This window comes from Oncorhynchus tshawytscha, linkage group LG20 (assembly GCF_018296145.1).
Source record: "Oncorhynchus tshawytscha isolate Ot180627B linkage group LG20, Otsh_v2.0, whole genome shotgun sequence".
NCBI classification, from domain to species: domain Eukaryota; kingdom Metazoa; phylum Chordata; class Actinopteri; order Salmoniformes; family Salmonidae; genus Oncorhynchus; species Oncorhynchus tshawytscha.
In genome coordinates, this window is record NC_056448.1 from 28946071 (window position 1) to 28964824 (window position 18754).

The window sequence follows — 18754 nt, forward strand, 5'->3', positions numbered from 1 at the left end:
CATTTTTGACATTTTCCCATTTCACTACTTACCTCATAGCTTAATACCAGTCCAGACATTAACAAGACCAATTTTCATATTTCACCATATTGAAGTTCAGAGTGTGGTCTACAGCCAACAGGAGACATACAGATGTAGGTTCTTAATTGGATCACTCTTTTGGTGTTGAGAAATATCCTGCACAGCCAGAAATGCTAACTTGTAGTGTATTCAAGGTTAAAAAAGGCTTCTAAAGTTTGTACATTGCCTTGCGAAAGTATTCACCCCATTGAAATTGTTCTTATTTTGATGCCTTACAACCTGGAATTAAAATAGATTTTTAGGGGGTTTGTATCATTTGATTTACACAACATGCCTACCACTTTGATGCAAAATGATGCAAAATATTTTTTATTGTGAAACAAACAAGAAATAAGACAAAAAAACTGAAAACTTGAACGTGCATAACTATTCACCCCCCGAAGTCAATACTTTGTAGAGCCACCCTTTGCAGCAATTACAGCTGCAAGTCTCTTGGGATATGTCTCTCTAAGCTTGGCACATCTAGCCACTGGGATTTTTGCCCATTCTTCAAAGCTAAACTCCTCCAGTTATGTCAAGCTGGATGGGTTCCTGCTGGTGTACAGCAATCTTTAAGTCACACCACAGATTCTCAATTGGATTGAGGTCTGGGCTTTGACTAGGCCATTCCAAGACATTTAAAGGTTTCCCCTTAAACCACTCAAGTGTTGCTTTAGCAGTATGCTTATGGTCATTGTCCTGCTGGAAGGTGAACCTCCGTCCCTGTCTCAAATCTCCCTGTATTTCCCTGTATTTATTTCCCTGTATTTAGCGCCATCCATCATTCCTTCAATTCTGACCAGTTTCCCAGTCCCTGCTGATGAAAAACATCCCCACAAGATGATGCAGCCACCACCATGCTTCACTGTGGGGATGGTGTTCTTGGGGTGATGAGAGGTGTTGGGTTTGTGCCAGACATAGCGTTTTCCTTGATGGCCAAAAATCTCAATTTTAGTCTCATCTGACCAGAGTACCTTCTTCCATATGTTTGGGGAGTCTCCCACATGACTTTTGTCGAACACCAAACATTTTTGCTTATATTTTTCTTTTAACAATAGTTTTTTTCCGGCCACTTCCGTAAAGCCCAGCTCTGTGGAGTGTACGGCTTAAAGTGGTCCTATGGACAGATACTCCAATATACGCTGTGGAGTTTTTGCAGCTCCTTCAAGGTTATCTTTGATATCTTTGTTGCCTCTCTGATTAATGCCCTCCTTGCCTGGTCCGTGAGTTTTGGTGGGCGGCCCTTTCTTTGCAGGTTTGTTGTGGTGCCATATTCTTTACATTTTTTAATAATGGATTTAATGGTGCTCCATGGGATGTTCAAAGTTTTGGATATTTTTTTTATAACCCAACCCTGATCTGTACTTCTCCACAACGTTGTCCCTGACCTGTTTGGAGAGCTCCTTGGTCTTCATGGTGCCGCTTGCTTGGTGGTGCCCCTTGCTTACTGGTGTTGCAGACTATGGGGCCTTTCAGAACAGGTGTTTATATACTGAGATCATATGACAGATCATGTGACACTTAGATTGCACACAGGTGGACTTTATTTCATGAATTATGTGACTTCTGAAGATAATTGGTTGCACCAGATCTTAATTAGGGGCTGAATACATATGCACGCACCACTTTTCCGTTTATTGATTTTTTTTCATTTCACTTTCACCAAATTTGGACTATTTTGTGTATGTTTCCTGTCGGTTTATTCATTAAATATTCACTCCCTGCACTTGCTTCTCATCTCTCAGTGTCTGTCCTTATAGAATGCTGACTCCACAATTTGAAGCATCAGGGAGTTTTTTGTTTTTGTTGGCGACATCAGGCCCGGGTGCCACTGCCGAAGCAACCGGGGATGCCTCAGCTGGCTTGTCAGGCTCCCATGCCTCAGCTGGCTCGTCAGGCTCCCATGCCTCAGGTGTCTCGAGAGGCTCACAAGCCTCAGTTGGCTCGAACAGTCTTCCACGCCGTGCCTCAGGCGGCTCGTCAGGCTCCCATGCCTTGGCCGGCCCGTCAAGATCGCCCAGATAGGACGCCAGGTGGCGCCCCTAGAGGGGGGGTACTGTCACGCCTGCTCCCGCTCCCAATCTCTGTTCACAAAACACACACATTCACAAAACACACACACACACATTCACAAATCACACACACACACACGTTCACAAATCACACAAACACACATGTTCACAAATCACACAAACACACACGTTTACAAAACACACAGAGACACATAAAGAGAACTGCTTCTCACCAGGTATCATATGTAAATGAATTATATTATGGACGTTTGTCATGTAATTCAAATCCTGATTTTGACACATTCCTATTAGGGCCGAGGAAAATTGCATAATCTACAGATAACAGATCTTTGCCCTTTTGACGGAGAGTGATGAAGACAGAGGTGAATGAATAAAAGATTAACGGAGACGATGAGAGGAGAGTAGAGTTTACAGGTTTAATAATGAGTTTTACCTCTCTTTAACCGGTTCTTTACCTCCTTCAACCATCGTTACCGCAAGTGTGTATTTATTATCTTTTTATTATGTTTCTAGTTTTCTCTCTGTATTGTTGGGAAGGGCCCATCGTTTCACTGTTATTTTACACCTGCTGTTTGAAAAGCGTGTGACAAATAATACATTATTTAATTTATGATTTGACCTTCCAAGTGCTCCTCTCCCTGACCTCTGAACCCTGGCTGAACTCCTAGTATGTCCTGGGGCTGAGCTTTACTTCACGCCCAGTGGCCTGGGTCTAGCCCAACAAACACTCCCTCTCCCCAGCCCTGACCTGACCCCAGCACGGTGTGTGTGTGTGTGTTGACAGCCCTGACCCTCAGCCCTCACCTCTTCAACTCCCCAACACCCTGGTGGGGGAGATAAAACATACAGGGTCAAAACTATCACACCTGGCTCTCAGGAGAGAGAAAGAGTGAAAGAGAGAGAGAGATTAAGGAGAGAGAGTGGTGTGTGTGGTGTGTGTGCGTGTGAGTGTGAGTGTGAGTGTGAGTGTGAGTGTGAGTGTGAGTGTGAGTGTGAGTGTGTGTGTGTGTGTGTGTGTGTGTGTGTGTGTGTGTGTGTGTGTGTGTGCCATACCTCCACTCTGAATGACTGAACAGTGACTCTTTGACGACCAGTCTGACTCCAGTCATACTTACTGTTGTCCCAGTGTCCCCATTCAGCTAATATTTGATTTGAGCTAATTTATGGCCTTCCCACATCACCACAGTCCCTCAGAACCCCAACCCTCAACTTCACAGCCCCTCAGACCCCCAACACTCAGACCCAAAGCCCTCAGACCCCAACCCTCACCCTCAGCCCCAAAGCCCTCAGACCCCCAAACCTCAACCTCACAACCCCTCAGACCCCCAACCCCCACCCCCACCCCCACCCTCAGTCCCAAAGCCCCTCAGACCACCAACCCTCAACCTCACAGCCCCTCAGACCCCCAACCCTCAACCTCACAGCCCCTCAAACCCCCAACCCTCAGCCCTCAGCACCAAAACCCCTCAGACTCCCAACCCTTACCCCCAAAGCCCCTCAGACCCCCAACCTCAACCCCACAGCCCCTCAGACCCCCAACCCTCAGCACCAAAACTCCTCAGACCCCCAAACCTCAACCCCACAGCCCCTCAGACCCCCAGCCCTCATCCGTCAGCACCAAAACCCCTCAGACCACCAACCCTCATTCCTCAGCACCACAACCCCTCAGACCCTCATCCCTCAGCATGACAGCACTACAGCCCCTCAGAACCCCAACCCTCATCCCTCAGCATCACAGGCCCTCAGACCCCAACCCTCAACCATCAGTACCACAGCCCCACTGCCACACTGCCATGGCTACCTTCTGAACTCTATAGGAATACAGCACACACACACATGGGAGTACTCAGATATATTTCCATTCGGCGATATGATTATGTTAAAACCTGTCTTTTGTGCATCTGTGCTCTGGCAACCACCAATGCCACCCAATTCTCATATCCCCAGCACCACAATCCCAGAGCGGCCACATTCCAACAGGAACGCAAGACACTCCACACACCACCTACACACCTCGCTCTCAAACAGGATTAACCCTTCCTCTGCCAAGCTGCCACATCCTCTATCGGGCCTTGATGGGCTTAATGTGGGAATCCATTACCACACTGATGCTCTTTTATGTGGACACACACATGCACGTGATGCATATGATGCACACACACACATATACACACAGAAACACTCACACACGCACGCACGCACGCACACACACACACACACAAACTACAATAAAATATACATACTTTACTATACTTCTTTAATCATATTTGAATGTGGAAAGATGGGATTTAAGACACAGTATGCTCCTGTGTTCATGTGTCAATGTAGTGGTTTGAATGTACTATTACTCTTAAAATATTTTTCATACACAATCTTCACAGATAAGCTTTACATACAACCTGCTGTTGTGGCACAATTTTAACCCTCTCTCTCTCTCTCTCTCTCTCTCTCTCTCTCTCTCTCTCTCTCTCTCTCTCTCTCTCTCTCTCTCTCTCTCTCTCTCTCTCTCTCTCTCTCTCTCTCTCTCCTCTCTCTCTCTCTCTCTCTCTCTCTCTCTCTCTCTCCTCTCTCTCTCTCTCTCTCTCTCTCTCTCTCTCTCTCTCTCTCTCTCTCTCTCTCTCTCTCTCTCTCTCTCTCAGCAGCCACAGGCCACACGCCTGAAAAGAGGTGAAGAAAGATGTGAGGAAGAAAATGAGAAAGAAAATAAGTAAGATGTCATCTTTAATGTCAAATGCCAAAAGTGATCTTTGGTTATTCTCTCCTTTCATCCCTTCTCTTTCCTAATCAGTGGAGTAACATTAGACCTGTCGCTGCAAGCAACGTTCTGTCAGTGTGAGTTTACTGAGCTGACTGAAATGGAGTATCCCCTGGTCACGACAGAGAGAGGATGGAGGGAGAGGAGGGAGTAAGATAGAGAAAGAATGTTGGAGTCTGTCTCATTCCTAAAGAGTACGAGAGAGTATGAGAGAGTGTGGCATAAGATTGTAAAATAAACAGGTTGGCCCTCTCCCCAAACCCTCCCCAACACGTTTGAAGAATTACCCTAATTTCTGCTAGCTGGCCACCCCAGGCCTTTCACTCTGACTGTGTTTGGCACATCCACCCCCACACACTCCCTCTCTGTCTAAATGTTATCATTGTGCAATTCTAAGCACTTTCTACTTTTGTTGGTTCCATTTCTTTTACCTTACACATCTTTTTTCTCTTTTCTCTCTTTTTTTCTCTCTCCATGTCTTTCTCCCTCTCTCGCTATCCCTCTTTCTCCTCCTTGTCTCGCTTTCTCTCTGTCCCTCCATCTCTCTCTGTTTTTCCTTCCATCACTTTTCGACTGGTGGCTAGGCAGCTGGTTCCAGGCCCAACTCTCTCCATCGGTGACGGGACTTTTGACGACGAAGGCATCCATGGGCTCTCTCCTCACTCCCCTGTGCCAAATACCATAACTCCTCTTTCTTTACCCTGCTCACTTGTATAATTTCACTATTTTTCAATGTCAGGACCGACCCTTTATAATAATTTTTATTGAATTTCCTGATGGACCCAACCGCAGGGATCATTTCTTCCATCCCTCTTTTCTTCCTTCACTGTATTCTCTCCCTTACACGTTTTAACTCTCTCCCTTACTTTAGCATTTTTCTCTCCTTTTCTTTCTGTCTTTACATCTATCTATTGTACAGACACCCATCCCCTCCATTGTCCTTGATTTGAATCTTTCTTTATTGTGCCAGTATATCTCTTTCTCTACTTCACCGACATTCTTGGTCAAGACTGGGAGAGACAGCAGGTCATCTGTAGAGGCACTTTCTGAACCCCAAGGTCTCTTTTAACTGAAGTAATACACACCAATATACAATATGTCAAGATCACCGTCCAATCATATTAGAAATAGTAGTCTGTAATACTACTAGTAGACTTTAATACTATCATGTCCTGCTCTGATGTTTATTTTGAATGGTCCTTGCCACTGATGTGGCCATCTGTCTTGTAGATGTAAAAGCAGTACTTCTTAACCACTTGTTTTTGCTATCCCTCCTCTGCTGTCATAACTCATCTATAGAATCGTCTCCTTGTCATTTTTACAGCATTAAAACATCTCAGAGTTGACTAAATGGAATGAGAAAAAACCCCTTCACTTCTCCCTGAGCCTCTCAGAGTTCACAGGAGTTAATGTGTTTTGGCAGTAGCAGATGCCTCGCTCTCTCTCTCCTCTCAGATGTGTGTGAAAGAAAAGAATGTCACCCAAGTCTAATCAAATCACTGGCATTATAACGTACGTCAAGCTTTCACTTCCAATATCAACCTCTCTGCTGTGATGGTTTCTATGTTTCTCTCTCTCTTTCTCTCTCTTTCTCGTTCTAGCTTTCCTATGCCTTTCTCTACCCCCCCTCTCTCTTTCGCTCTCTCTCTCTTGATCAGACAGTTTTCTTGTGACAAAATGTAGATAACATCTCGTGGAGTGGGTGTAGAGGAGGGAATGTTCTTTAATAACAGGTTGTGGATCATATGGTTGAAGTGAGTGTCTGCTGATGTTTGTGTGTGGGTGTGTCAGCACTGGCCCTCTTGTGACCTCTTAATTACACATCACATGTCTGATCTTATTGGTGTCTGCTGTCTGAACCCTGTCATGTGCTCTCTTTGCCAATCTGTCACACTTAATCTGGTCGGAAAGGAAACAGTAAAAGGAGAGAGGCCTCCAGTGCTCCAGGAACGCTTGGGGTTGGAAGAAGAAAAAATAAAGAGAGACAAGAGAGACAGAAGAAACAAAGGGAAAAGAAAAGCAGGAGAAAATCACAACGGCGTTCCATTCCAGCGCCGGGAACGGCGTCGATGATTTGCTGAGGGGGATGAAGGGAGTAGAGAGAAAGGAGGGCGTGAGATGAGAGAACAATAAGCCTGTTGTTCTTTAATCGGTGGTGAATCATCTGTCTCTCCCTCTGTCAGGTGTTGCTGAGAAGAGAGAGAAATAAAGAGAGAGAGAGATTGAAAGATCAAGCTGTGTGGCTCATAATATCACACACTAACCAGCTAGCACATTCTGAGAACCATATGTTTGTTACAGCTTGTTGAGAGCATGGTAGTCCTATAGTTATTTTGCATCCAACCTTCCCACAATGTTCTGGGAATGGTGCAGGATAGTTCCTTGGCTTTGGAACATTTAAGGAACATTTAAGGAAAGTGAAAAGAACACTTTATTTTCTTGGTAATTCATTACTTTAAAAAAAATGTTTCCTAAAATTTGAACATGATTACATTTATTTTAAATGTTGTAATGGCTTGGAACATTCTTCAACTGGTTTGACATTGGGAATGTTCTCAAATAGTTCAGAGAAACAACGTTCTTCTGTGGGAATTTCAGTACCTCAGCATAACGCTTCCTACTGGTTTGCTCAAGGTTGTATTTACAGTCATGTTATAAAATTGTTCCCAAAACAGTTAAGAAACAATGTTCTTCTGTAGGAATTTCAGTACTTCGGCAAAACGTTATATACAGGTTTCCTCATGGTTTTATTCAAAGTCATGTTATTCAATTGTTATGGGAAAGTTAATTCTTCTTCTGTGGGAATTTCAGTACTTCAGCATAACATTTCCTGCAGGTTTCCTCATGGTTCAATTTAAAGTAATGTTCTCAAATTGTTCAGAGAACGTTAAGATAACTTTCCATACAAAAACACAAGAAAACTTTACATTTTTGAGAACGTTCTACGAATATTATTTAAGAACATATGTGAAGGGTGTAGATTGCCTCTGCATTGTGTTTTTATTGCCTTACATAATGAAAAAATGATCAGGGTTGGTGGGGATCTTTTATTCTCTGATTATGCCAGGAAAAAACTTCCATAAACAAATGCTGTTCTGCCCTTATACGCCAAACTCCTCTCTTCCACAAGGGTATAGTAGACAGGGCCAATAATAATAATGTTTTTTCACATAACAGTGTAATGCAAATGCAATGTACTAGCCAACTTTTTCAATGACAGCCAGGCGTTTTGTAAAGTGACATGATATGCACTTGCAAACAGCTAACAGTCAGTAAAATATCGTCAAAATATGTTAACAAAAACATTTTTTTTTAACCTTTATTTAACTAGGCAAGTCAGTTAAGAACAAATTCTTATTTTTAATGACCGCCTAGGAACAGTGGGTTAACTGCCTTGTTCAGAGGCAGAAAGACAGATTTTTACCTTGTCAGCTCGGGGATTTGATCTTGCAACCTTTCGGTTACTAGTCCAACACTCTAACCACTAGGCTACCTGCCGCCTCAAGTTGGCATTACCTGATAATGACAGGAAAAACGTCCATAAACAAATGCTGTGCTGCCATTATATGCCAAACGCCTCTGCCAAGTACAAATTAATAATGAAAGGGGACATGAATAGCCATGCTAGCCCAATGATGACGTGTAGCCTACAGTGGAAAGTACAGTAGCTAGCTAGCATGTATAGCATTCACAAATCAACAGATAAAGTTAACAAATGACAAATATATGAATATCCCATTAAATTGGTGGGAGACCATTATAATACACTGTCAGTGACCATATAAACTCATTATAAATGTTATAACATGTAGGATTGATTATGATTTTCATGTGAAAATTCTTCAGTAACCTACCTCTTCCACATGAGTACAGTAAACAGTGAAGAGGTAAGGGGGGGGGGGCAAGGGATGTTTATGAGGGATGAGAAGGAAGTGTGCTAACATTACAAAGGGCACTTACAACAACAATGTAATGTACAGTAATATCAGGCACGGACTTTCCGACTTTGTGTAATTCTACAAATGAAATTCAACACTTGTCCCCTGACCTCTTTGGTACTGGGGGTTTGTAGAGCCCCCTCCATCTAAAACGCACCATACTCTCCGCCCCACATACCCCCTGCCACTGATGTGCCTTCACTCCTGTTAGGCTTCTAATGTTCCTAACCTTAACGCAGAGGTTGTAGAGGGCTTTACCTCCCACATCCTCAAACTCCCCCAGGCTCGGAGTGTTAAAAGACTCCCTTGCCAGTGTTAAAAGACCCCCTCCAGACCCCCTTGCCAGTCTCCAGTCACCTGCAGTGGCGGAAACATTGGTGGCCGCTCAAACATCCCCCTTACCGGCTCAGACAGTGCCTCCTGGAACTCCTCCAGGAATCTCTCCAGCAGCCTAAGAGACGTTAACCCTTCCGGGGTTTTCCACCCCTCCTCTCCCAGCAGTCTCAGGTCACCCAGCCTTTGTAAACCCCCTGACATCAGTTGCCTCTGCAGGGTGGCCGACTGAACCGATCTCAAAGGGATAGCTGGGTTGTGGAAGATAGGCTCCTCCCACACCCATAGCCCAGGCTCCACACCCCCTTCTCATATGGGCCTTAGCAACTGCCAGGCCCTCAGCATTGCAGAGTAAAAATCTGAGAGACCTGTTGTACTCAGCCTCTCCAGGTTCATGAGGAACAGGTGCCGGTCCAACCCTAATCCGCCAGCTCTCCTCAGCAGTGCGCATACTGGCTCCCTCCAGCCAACATCAGCATGGTACAGCAGTCTCGGCACCACCTTTAGCCTGAAAGCAGCCCTCCTGCTCTCCAGTTCCACCAGGCCCTGTCATCCTTCGTGAACGGTCATGTACAACACTGCTGCCTTCAGCCAGTGATGGCCCGACCAGAAGAAGTCCACCAGCTTGCGTTGCAGGTCTGCGAGCAGACCGGCGGAGGGATTGAGGACAGCCAGTTTATGACACAGGGAAGATGCCACCAGGTTGTTAATTATCAGCACCCTCCCTCTATATGACACTTGGGACAGGAGCCACCTCCACTGCCTGTGACAGCCCCTCCCAATTCTTCCTTACCCACTTCTCCGAGCCCAGGTACACCCCCAACACTTTAAGCCCTTCACAACCCCACTGCAAACCCCCTGGAAGCAGAGGAGGAGCCCTATCCCCCCATGCCCCACATAACAGAGCTTTGCTCTTGCCCCAGTTTACCTTAGCTGATGAAGCTCCCTCGTACACCTTCAGACTGGTCTCCAGTGCCTGCATATCCTGATCATCCCTGACCATCACAGAAACATCATCTGCATATGCTGACACTGCTATGCCTGTCACCACATCCATTCCTGTCCAGCACACTCCCTGCAGTCTCCTGCGTAGCAGTCCTATAAAAGGCTCAATGGCTAGTGTGTATAACTGCCCAGATAGAGGGCATCCTTGTCTAATGCCCCACCTCACCCAGATTGGCCTACTGAGCCCCCCTCCCACCTTGACCATACATGACGCCCCAGCATACAACATCTTCACACAGGTCAAAAAATTTCCAGAACCCAAACATCACATTAAACAGATACTCATGGTCCACTCTATCAAAAGCCTTCTCTTGATCTAAAGAGACCAGTCCAAAGTTCACATTAGAACCTCTCGACAAGACCAACATGTCCCTAATTAAGAACAAGTTGTCCGTGATTGAGCGTTCCGGTACACAATATGTTTGGTCCTTATGTACTATAAAGTCCAAATGGGACTTCAGTCTGTTAGAGAGGACTTTGGCAAATATCTTGTAGTCTGCACAGAGTAATGCCACAGGCCTCCAGTTCTTAAGTTCACACAAGTCCCCTTTTTTGGGCAGGAGAGTCAGAGCTGCCCGACGGCAGCTCATCGGCAACTCTCCTACCCCAACGCATTCACGCAACACGCAAAAGAAGTCCTGTCCAATTATTCCCCAGAATTTTTTATAAAACTCCACTGGGAGCCCATCGAACCCCAGTGCCTGACCGGGGGACATCTGGGTTACGGCCTCTGCCAGTTCATGGGACAACAGAGGAATGTCCATTTCATCCCTCTGTGCCAGAGAGAGCTTAGGGAGTCCTGCGAACAAGACTTGAGCACACATAGGACCACACACTTCTGCCCTATACAATTCCGTATAAAACTCCACAGTCCGCTCCCGCATCTCACCCACCACAGAGGTCACCCGCCCACCCGTCACCCTCTGTCTTTCCAAACCAAAGAAGAAGGAGCTGGGAGCATCCATCTCCTTGAGCATGGAGAGCCTAGCTCTTACAAGTGCTCCCTTTGCTTTAACCTGGAGAAAACTGCCCAGGTCCCTATGTAATTCGGCTAAATTAGCCTGGAGGCCTACAATGCCTTGCCCCACCATCTCTACCTCTATCTCACTAACACAACACTCTAGTTCCCCCAATACTCTCCTAGTCTCTGAGGATGAGAGAGCTGTGTACTGTTGACAGAAAACCCGAATTTGGACTTCCCCCACATCCCACCATTGACTCAGAGACTCATACTCCTCTCTTCGCTGCCCCCACCTTTCCAAAAAGGTCTGGAAACCTGAGCAAAAAGTGTCATATTGTAAGAGCTTTACATTGAACTTCCAATAAGATGCCTGCCAGGGCCTTGGTGAAATAGACAGCCGAGCCATGGTTATGTGAGGATCCGAAAACACCACCGGGAGAATGGTAGCGCCCAGCAGCCTATTGCTCCGATTCCTAGACATGTAAAACCGATCAAGTCGGGCTGCACTCAGCCTAGCCCCAAAAACCTTCACCCATGTATACTGTCTTGTGTTTGGATGTTTAGTTCTCCAAACATCCACTAGGTTGAACTGATTAATGATGTCCCTTAACACTCCCACTGACACTGAATGAGGCTCTTCCCCATTTCTGTCTTTCGTAAAATCCATTGTACAGTTCCAGTCCCCTCTGACCACCAGCGTCTCCTCAGGCGCTACCTGTGACCACGAGCAGAACCTCCTCCACCTTAACTCCATTCTCAGGAACACACCTGAATCCATGCCGTATCGACAGCGTCTCCTCCGCGCTAGGCTGAGAAGCCATCGTGCACACCACACCTTCAAAACCCCAGGAAAGTTACTCTGTCCTCTTCCACCCTAACTTTGAAAAAACTGTGGATACCGCTAAAACAAATATTGCATTAACCCTCCACCATAGAAAATAGCATGTAAAGAAAAGAATCAAGAATGTTAGTTAGGATAGAGCCCTCCACACCCCCCACACTGCGAGAGAGAGAGAGGTTGTTATATTACTTTTGTATATTATCTACCTCACTTGCTTTGGCAATGTTAACACATGTTTCCAATGCCAATAAAGCCCCTTGAATTGAATTGAAGAGAGAGAGAGAGAGAGAGAGACAGAGAAAGAGACAGAGAGAGCGGTTAAGGACTCAGACAAACAGACTGACGGGGGACCTATCTGCCTGTGTTATTGAGTGCTCTGGCAGCTCACATTAGAACATTCACGTTGTTGACAGGCTCATATGCCCCTCATTTGTCACTTAGCACATATTTGTACTGATCTTGCAAGCTTTAGGATCTGGAAAAAAAGCCTCTAAAGGTACTTTTCCCTTGATATCATTTCAGGAACCTTGTCCCGGATTTCTCTCCAACGTGTACTTGGAGCCCTCTGGTGACTGGCTGTCGCTCCGGGTAATTGAGAGTCACCGAAAATAACTCCTCATCCTCTTCCTCAGGCTCACTTTCCCTCCTCTTCTCCTACCTCTCCCACTGTGCCTGCCCTTTCTCTCTGGGTAGAGGCCTCACCACAGCAGCAGGCAACATTTCCTGTAGTGCCTTTATCCCTTTTCCTTTTCCCTGCCAGCTTCCCTCCTCCTCCCCTAATCTCTTACACACTTCCCCTATACTCTCCTCTTCCTAGAAAATAACCTGACTGAACACTTATTACTCATCTGCACCACCCTCCCATGGCGCAGCTAGGGCCCGCTGCCTCGCTACCACCCTCCATAGCATGGCCCCCAAGGCCCAGCCTCCGCTACACCACCCTCCATAGCATGACTAGAGCCCAGCCTCCCTTCCACCACCTCCACCAACATGACTAGCGACCTTCCTCAGCTACACCACCCTCCTGCGCGGCTCGGCCCGCATCATCACCACCCTCCATATGTCAAGCCCCTTCTCTGCTTCTCCACCATCTCTAGCACAGCTGAGCCCAGCACTCTCTGCTTCTCCACCATCTCTGACACAGCTAGAGCCTCCCACTACTACCACTCCTCCCCAATACAAACTAGAGCCCCTTCTCCTACTTCTCCACCATCTCTAGCCTGACTGAAGCCTTCTCATCTACCCTGTCTCTGGGCAGCTAGGCCCAGCCTCTGCTGTCTGCATCTCCTTACCCCCTGCATTTTGACCTCATTTCCCCAGCTTGTACCCTCATCTTGTCTATGGCCTTTATGTGGCACGCCAAAACTCTTGCTCCCCGTCACATTTAAAACAATGAACTATCTGTGCTAGCAGAAACCTGCATGAAGCCCTCCCCATGCCTCACTTTAAAAATGCATTTAGCTGTTATATTATTGTTCCAGAAACATAAACACTGCCTCTGGGCGAAACAACATTGCTTAACGACATCTACCTGGCTCTACTTGACAGTACACGGAAACATAAACAAACTTACCCAGCGACTCAGCTCTTTCTAATTTGATCATCCGTAATAAGCACAGGCAAATTTGCCACACAACTCTTGTCGAAGGGTAGAAGAGGTGAAGTGGCACCAACACATCCTTACAAAATATTCGCTAGCAATTGCTTCTGGCCATTGGCCTTTTCATGAACACAACACAGCTTTATTGTTCTGATAGAATGTATCTCAAAAATTCAGCTCCTACCTGTTACGGCAAGCAGAGACATCTCCACCTGCTCGTTCTCCAGGTGCACACCAGATCCATGTATGAGCAAGCGTCTCTATCGCGCTAGGCTGGCCATTGCGCACACTACACCTTCCAACCCCAGGAAAGTTGCTCTGTCTCTTCCACCCTAACTTTGAAAACTCCCCTTCATGCACCGAGAGGGAGAGAGAGAGAGAGAGAGAGAGAGAGAGAGAGAGAGAGAGAGAGAGAGAGAGGGCAGACAGCTAAATGAACCGCAGATTTTGCAAATGGTGTGAAGAGCGAGCCCCAGATTATCGAATGTCTAAAGAGAATGAATAGTCTGGGAGATGGAACACTCTCATTGAATCAGCCCAGTGCAGGAGATGGAGACACTCTCATTGAATCGCCCAGTCACAGGAGATGGAACCTCTCATCTAATCCCACAGTGCAGGAGTGGAACCCATTGTCACAGGAGGAGATGGGGCCTCTCATTGAATCCAGCAGTCACAAGGATGGAGCCTCTCATTGAATCGCCCAGTCTGGGAGATGGAACCTCTGTGGAATCAGCAGTGCAGGAGATGGGGCCTCTCTAATCAACAGTCTGGAGATGGAACCTCTCATTGAATCCAACCCCTGCAGTCGTGGGAGATGGAGCCTCTCATCTGAATCCCTGGTCACCTTCTTGGGAGATGGGCCTCTCCTCTAATCAACCCAGTCACAGGAGATGGAACCTCTCATTGAATCAGCAGTCTAGGAAGTGGAACCTCTCATTGAATCAGCAGTCACAGGAGATGGAGCCTCTCATCTAATCCAGCCAGTGCAGGAGATGGAACTGTCTCATCTAATCAGCCAGTGCAGGGAGTCTCATTGAATCCCAGTCTGAGATGGAACCTCTCATTGAATGAGCCAGTCACGGGAGATGGAACCTTTTTCCTCTAATCAACAGTCACAGGAGATGGGAACCTTTTCATCTAATCAGCAGTCTGGGAGAAGGAACCTCTGTCTAATAAGCCCAGTCTGTCTGGGAGATGGAACCTCTCATCTAATCAGCCAGTCTGGGGGATGGAGGTACACTCTCATTGAATCAGCCCAGTCTGGGGGAGATGGAACCTCTCATTGAATCAGCAGTCTGGGAGATGGAATCTCTCGTGAATCAGCAGTCTGGGAGATGGAACCTCTCATCTGAATCCAGCCAGTCTTGGGGAGATGGAGACCTCTCATTGAATCAGCCCAGTCTGGGAGATGGAGACCTCATTGAATCAGCAGTCACGGAGATGGAATGCCTCCCTGTCAATCAGCAGTCTGGGAGATGGAACCTTTCCTCTAATCAGCAGTGCAGGAGATGGAGACCTTTCATCTAATCAGCAGTCACAGGAGATTGAACACTCTCATCTAATCCCAACCCAGTCACAGGAGATGGAGGCCTCTGTTGAATCAGCAGTCTGGGAGATGGGAGCCTGTCATCTGAATCCCAGCTGAGTCTCTGGGAGATGGGGCCTCTCATCTAATCCCAGCCCAGTCACAGGGATGGAACCTCTCATTAATCAACCAGTCTACAGGAGATGGAACCGCTCATTGAATCAGCCGAGTCTGGGAGATGGAATCTTTTCCTCTAATCAGCAGTCTGGGAGATGGGGACCTCTCATGTAATCAGCAGTGAGTCAGAGGATGCAACCTCTCATTGAATCAGCCCAGTCACAGGAATGGGGCATCTCATTGAATCAGCAGTCACAGGAGATGGAACCTTTCCTCTAATCAGCCGAGTCACAGGAGATGGAACCCTTCATCAGCAAAGTCTGGGAGATGGAACACTCTCATCACAATCCCACCCAGTCTGGGAGATGGAACCTCTCATTAATCCCAGCCGAGTCACGGGGATGGAACCTCTCATCTGAATCATGGTCACAGGAGATGGAGACCTCTCATTGAATCAGCCCAGTCTGGGAGATGGAGCCTCTCATTGAATCAACCCAGTCTGGGAGATGGAACCTCTCATTGAATCAGTGTCACAGGAGATGGAACCTTTCATCTAATCAGCCAGTCTGGGGAGATGGAACCTCTCATTGAATCAACCCAGTCTGGGAGATGGAACTCTCTCATTGAATCAACCCAGTCTGTCAGGAGATGGACCTCTCCTCTAATCCCAGCAGTGCAGGAGATGGAACCTCTCATTGAATCAGCCCGTCTGGGAGATGGAACCTCTCATTGAATCAGCAGTCTGGGAGATGGAACCTCTCATCTAATCAGCAGTCACAGGAGATGGGACCTCTCATTGAATCAGCCGGGTCTGGAGATGGAACTCTCATTGAATCCAAGCAGTCTGGGAGATGGAACACTCTCATTGAATCCCAGCAGTGCTGGGAGATGGAACCTTTCATCTAATCAGCCCAGTCTGCAGGAGAAGGAACCTCTCATTGAATAAGCCCTGGTCTGTGGGAGATGGAACCTCTCATCTAATCAACCCAGTCTGGGGATGGAACCTCTCATTGAATCAGCAGTCACAGGAGATGGGACCTCTCATTGAATCCACCAGTCTGGGGAGATGGAACCTTTCCTCTAATCAGCAGTCACAGGAAATGGATCCTCTCATCTAATCAGCCAGTCACAGGGGATGGAACCTCTCATTGAATCAGTCTGGGAGATGGGAACACTCTCTCATCTGAATCTGCCGGTCTGGGAGATGGAACCTTTCCTCTAATCAGCAGTGCAGGAGATGGAACCTTTCATCTAATCAGCCGAGTCACAGGAGATGGAGCCTCTCATCTAATCCCCGGTCACAGGAGATGGGGGCACTCTCATTGAATCAGCCCAGTCTCTGGAATGTCATCTAATCAGCAGTCACAGGAGATGGAACCTCTCATTGAATCAGCAGTCTGGGAGATGGAACCTCTCATTGAATCAGCCCAGTCTGGGAGATGGAACCTCTCATTGAATCAGCCCAGTCACAGGAGATGGAACCTCTCATTGAATCAGCCAGTCAGGAGATGGAACCTTTCCTCTAATCAACCAGTGTCTGGGAGATGGAACCTCTCATCTAATCAACCCAGTCTGGGAGATGGAGACCTCTCATTGAATCCAGCAGTCTGGAGATGGAGCCTCTCATTGAATCAACCAGTCACAGGAGATGGAGCACTCTAATCAGCCAGTCAGGAGATGGGGCCTCTCATCTAATCCAACCCAGTCTGGGGATGCAATCTCTCATTGAATCAGCCACAGATGGAGACTCTCGTGAATCAGAACAGTCAGGAGATGGAGACCTCTCATGAATCAGCAGTCTGGGAGATGGAACCTTTCATCTAATCCAGCCGGTGCTGGAGATGGAACATCAATCAGCCCTGTCTGGAGATGGAACCTCTCATTGAATCAGCAGTCACAGGAGATGGGGCCTCTCATTGAATCAGCCAGTCAGGAGATGGAACACTCTCATTGAATCCCTGGGAGATGGAGCCTCATTGAATCAGCAGTCTGATGGAATCTCTCATCTAATCAGCCGGTCTGGGAGATGGGACTCTCTCATCTAATCAGCCCAGTCTGTCTGGAGATGGAACCTCTCATTGAATCAGCCCAGTCTGGGAGATGGAACCTGCTCATTGAATCAGCCAGTCTCAGGAGATGGAATCTCTCATTGAATCCAACCAGTCTGGGAGATGGAACCTTTCCTCTAATCAACCCAGTCACAGGAGATGGAACCTTTCATCTAATCAGCAGTCACAGGAGATGGAACCTCTCATCTGAATCCCAGCCCAGTCACAGGAGATGGGGCACTCTCGTGAATCTGTCTGGGAGATGGAACCTGTCATCTAATCAACCCAGTCACAGGAGATGGAGACACTCTCATTGAATCAGCAGTCTGGAGATGGAGCCTCTCATTGAATCAGCAGTCACAGGAGATGGAGACATTGAATCAGCAGTCAGGAGATGGAATCTCTCATTGAATCAACCAGTCTGGGAGATGGAACCTCTCATGTAATCCCAGCAGTCTGGAGATGGAACCTCTCATTGAATCAGCCCAGTCACAGGAGATGGAGACCTCTCATTGAATCAACCCGTCACAGGAGATGGAACCTTTCCTCTAATCAACCAGTCTGGGAGATGGAACCTCTCATTGAATCAACCCCGTCACAGGAGATGGAGACCTCTCATTGAATCAGCCCAGTCTGGGAGATGAGGCTGCTCTCATCTGTCAGCCCAGTCTGGGGATGGAGACCTCTCATTGAATCAGCAGTGCAGGAGATGGAACCTCTCATTGAATCAGCCCAGTCTGGGAGATGGAACCTCTCATTGAATCAGCCAGTCAGGAGATGGAGACCTTTCATCTAATCCCAGCAGTCAGGGAGATGGAACCTCTCATTGAATCAACCCGGTGCAGGAGATGGGAACCTCTCATTGAATCAGCAGTCTGTGCAGGGAGATGGGGCCTCTCATCTAATCAGCAGTGCAGGAGATGGAGCCTCTCATTGAATCAACCCAGTGGGAGATGGAACCTCTCATTGAATCAGCAGTCTGGGAGATGGAACCTTTCATCTAATCAGCAGTCTGAGGAGATGGAACCTTTCATCTGAATCAGCAGTCTGGATGCAGCCTCTCATTGAATCAGCAGTGCTGGAGATGGAGACCTCTCATTGAATCAGCCAGTCTGGGAGATGGAACCTTTCATCTAATCAGTCAGTGCAGGAGATGGGGCCTTTCATTGAATCCCAGCAGTCACAGGAGATGGGGCCTCTCATCTAATCCAGCCAGTCTGGAGATGGAACCTCTCATCTAATCAACCAGTCACTGGGATGGGGCCTCTCATTGAATCAACCCAGTGCTGGAGATGGAACCTTTCCTCTAATCAGCAGTCTGGGAGATGGGGGCACTCTCGTGAATCCCAGCAGTGCAGGAGATGGAACCTCTCCTCTAATCAGCAGTCTGGGAGATGGAACCTCTCATCTAATCAGCCCAGTCACAGGGGATGGAGCCTCTCATTGAATCAGCCGGTCTGGGAGATGGAGACCTCTCATTGAATCAAACAGTGCAGGAGATGGAACCTCTCATCTAATCAGCAGTCTCACAGGAGATG

At 47.2% G+C, this 18754-nt stretch overlaps 1 protein-coding gene across 1 annotated transcript; it reads left to right on the plus strand.

Annotated features, from left to right (window-relative positions):
• The first annotated feature begins 3256 nt into the window (after positions 1-3256).
• Positions 3257-3901, plus strand: LOC121840163 (extensin-like). The gene has a single exon (XM_042302033.1). It carries the CDS (start codon positions 3257-3259, stop codon positions 3899-3901), a length of 645 nt encoding a protein of 214 aa, XP_042157967.1.
• The last annotated feature ends 14853 nt before the right edge of the window (positions 3902-18754 follow it).